Source organism: Cucumis melo, chromosome 1, assembly GCF_025177605.1.
Source record: "Cucumis melo cultivar AY chromosome 1, USDA_Cmelo_AY_1.0, whole genome shotgun sequence".
NCBI lineage: Eukaryota > Viridiplantae > Streptophyta > Magnoliopsida > Cucurbitales > Cucurbitaceae > Cucumis > Cucumis melo.
Genome location: NC_066857.1, coordinates 10,238,393 through 10,241,334, shown reverse-complemented (window position 1 = coordinate 10,241,334; position 2,942 = coordinate 10,238,393). Strand labels below are relative to the sequence as shown.

General features: G+C 34.0%; 1 protein-coding gene across 1 annotated transcript; it reads left to right on the top strand.

Moving 5' to 3' along the window:
* Positions 1–213: 213 nt before the first annotated feature.
* LOC103500440 (subtilisin-like protease SBT3.11) lies at positions 214–2,178 on the top strand. Its single transcript, XM_008463743.3, has 3 exons — positions 214–472; positions 566–663; positions 1,874–2,178. Exons 1-3 carry the CDS (start codon positions 369–371, stop codon positions 1,951–1,953), a joined length of 282 nt encoding a protein of 93 aa, XP_008461965.1. The 5' UTR covers positions 214–368; the 3' UTR covers positions 1,954–2,178.
* The last annotated feature ends 764 nt before the right edge of the window (positions 2,179–2,942 follow it).

The window sequence follows — 2,942 nt, the reverse complement described above, 5'->3', positions numbered from 1 at the left end:
AAATAGGAAGAGGATGAAACGGACTACAGTCGCGAAGAATAGTCTGCACTTTCCCACTCGCGAAGAATCTGCTTGAAACGCGAAGAAAGTGGAAGAAAATATATGTAGGGGTAATTTCGTCTTTTTCATTAAAAATTGCCATATTTGCAATTTTTTATAATTTTTGCTACATCCTTAATATATTTTGGGTCAAATGCTATACCCACTCGACCCATAAAAAAGATTAAATTCGAGTTGACCTTGTCAAGTTCAGCGAACAAATCCTGTGATAGTAGTTATTGACGCGAGAGAAAAGGAAATCTTCCTTTTCACTTACGGATTCGTCTTCTTCCTTCCAATTCGATTATTCAGGTTTCAATTCTGCAGCAATGTCCGGCCAATCCACGGCGGTGCACATCGTTTACACTGAGAGGCCTCACAATGAAGAACCCGAGGCCTATCACATCCGAACCCTAGCTTCTGTTCTTGGCAGGTCCGTCTTCTCTTCTACCTCTCGTTTCTATTCTGTGGCTGGTATGCAGTGGAGATTACCGATGAGATTTTGGTTTAATTTTTTGTTTTGCAGTCAAGACGCTGCTAGGGAGGCTCTTGTGTATAGCTATAAAAATGCTGCTAGTGGCTTCTCTGCTCGGCTTACGTCCGATCAGGTTGCGGAGATTGCCAGTATGTCCCACTCTTCACATCGTCTGCTTCAATTTTGTTTTTCGATTAGCGAAATTGCTGTATGATCTTGTCTATTTGGTGGACTTGCATTTGTGTTAGGGTTTTAAAATTTCTGTTTCTCGTTCTATTACTCGTCTAATGGAAGGTCACGATTCATGAGGAATAACTGATGAGATGTTGAGCTCATTGCGATCTGTAATTTTCTAGTTGCGTTAGGGTTTAGTTTGTGCTTTTCCAATCTTCTTGAGCCGCTATGTTGATTGTTCTTACTGAAGCTTGATTTTTGAAGTTGGATCAGGATTTTGAATGTCATTTATGCGTTTGTATGTTTGGATCTTACTTGGTTGTTTAATCTTACAATCTCATGCTTGCTGTGTCAATTTTTGTTATTTCTTTGTTTTTCCTTTTTCCTTTTGCTATGTTTATTTATTTTTTGGATGACTGTTTTATTACATTATGTTTCTCGTGGGATTTTATGTTTTCCTATGGGGAACGGAATTCAATTTGGAGGACGTTTTGTACTTATTTATTGGGTACTATCTTGTATAATTACCATCCATTCCTCTGGTTGGGTTCTCTTCTTTTGTGGGTTTGGTTTTTTATTCTTTCATTTTTTTTCCCTCAATGAATTTTTTTTTTTCATTGAAAAGAAAATCTCTAGTCACATGATTAATTGAGATACACCCTCTAAGTTATGTTAGATACTTCAAAAATTTTCATTTGTTCTAATGTTAGCAACAACTCTGTGGCTTTGTCTTTTGTTTTGTGTTTTTGAGTTGAAGGACAAGTGGGGGGAGGGTATCTAAATCTCTGGCTTCTTGATTGAGCGTAATGTCTTAACTAGTTCGAATTGGGCTTTGCTAGTTTGGCCGTGGCTCTGTCTTTGTTTTTACATTTAAGTTTCAAATTTCTTATTCTTTCAACCTTCATAAAATCATCTTTAATCTATAAACTAAACACCGTAACACTATGAAATTTAGATTTTGGTATTATAGCTGAAATCTAGTATGTAACGATATATGTCAAGCACGTCATGCTGTAATGTTTTGGTCAAGTCCCTACACCTAATAAATCTCAATAGCATCAATATTTCTCAAGAGCGGCCATAATGTGTGTATTGACATTTATCTTAGAATGCGATTAAAACTACTATAAGATAGTGTTTCTTATGGAGCTTTCTTTTTATATTTTTGTTTTCGGACTTTGGTAGAACAACCAGGAGTTTTGCAGGTTGTCCAAAGCGGTAATAATAAGCTGCATTCTGGAGGAGGAGCAGCAAGGCTTCATTAGAAGAACACCAACTCTCCCCGGAAATATCGGTTTATTGCCTAGATAAGGTGTGTTTAGTATATATTGGGATCATACTGTATAATACACGCACATGTTACTATAAGATAGTGTTTCTTATGGAGTTTAAAATAAGTAAATAAAAAAATTACACGTATATCTATTTGCTATAATACGTCTGGTTGTACCTTTTGGCCATTGACAATGAAGTGAATGTTTTGCCTTTTACTTTGTTTAAAATATTTTCTATGCCCTTTGAAATTGTCTTTTTGATTTAATTTTGGCTAAACTATAGAAAATACCCATGACTTTTGTATTTTGTTTCAAAATTACTCTTGAACCTTTGGGGGTGTGTTTGGCCAAAGGATTGGGAAGTATGAGTGTGGAAGTAGGAGTTATGAATTTTACTTATTGTCTTGCCCAAGGAGTGAGTGTAGAATGTCGATTAATTTAATTAAAGAAGTTGTGGGCCCTATCGCTAAAATAATATCAATTTTATTTCCAATCAACTCCATACATCGTAGGTCTTAGAGGTTCATAACTCCATAGATTTCATAACTCCTCATTGTTATCTATTTAAATCTTTATTCCATACACCCTGTTATAAAATTTTAATACCCTTTGTTGAGTGTTGCCTAAGGAAGACTCAAACTGTAACGCTCCAAAATTTGAGGAATTTAATTTTATTATCTTAAGTGTAATTTTAAGATTTTGGGTGTTATTTAAATGTTGAAGCATATTACTTTATGGATATTTGATTCTATTGAATATTTGAAAAATATCAAATTGTTGTTAAGTTGAAATTTATGTTTGTTTTGGTTATTTATGTTTAGGTATTATTTGGCTTAAGGAATTAATAATTGTATTATGAAATAATATAATTATTATGAAAAGATAGTTTGATAAGATAAAGATGATTGGTTTGGTTATGTAATTTTATTTGGGAAAAGATTAAAAGAAGATAAAAAAAGGAGATTTGGTGGGTTTTAAAT

Bases quoted from the DNA above. Each gene is read 5' to 3' on its own strand.
- LOC103500440 (XM_008463743.3), top strand. From the start codon at position 369: ATGTCCGGCCAATCCACGGCGGTGCACATCGTTTACACTGAGAGGCCT. The intron at 473-565 runs GTCCGTCTTCTC...TTTGTTTTGCAG, and splicing joins CTAGCTTCTGTTCTTGGCAG to TCAAGACGCTGCTAGGGAGG. The intron at 664-1,873 runs GTATGTCCCACT...GGACTTTGGTAG, and splicing joins TCAGGTTGCGGAGATTGCCA to AACAACCAGGAGTTTTGCAG.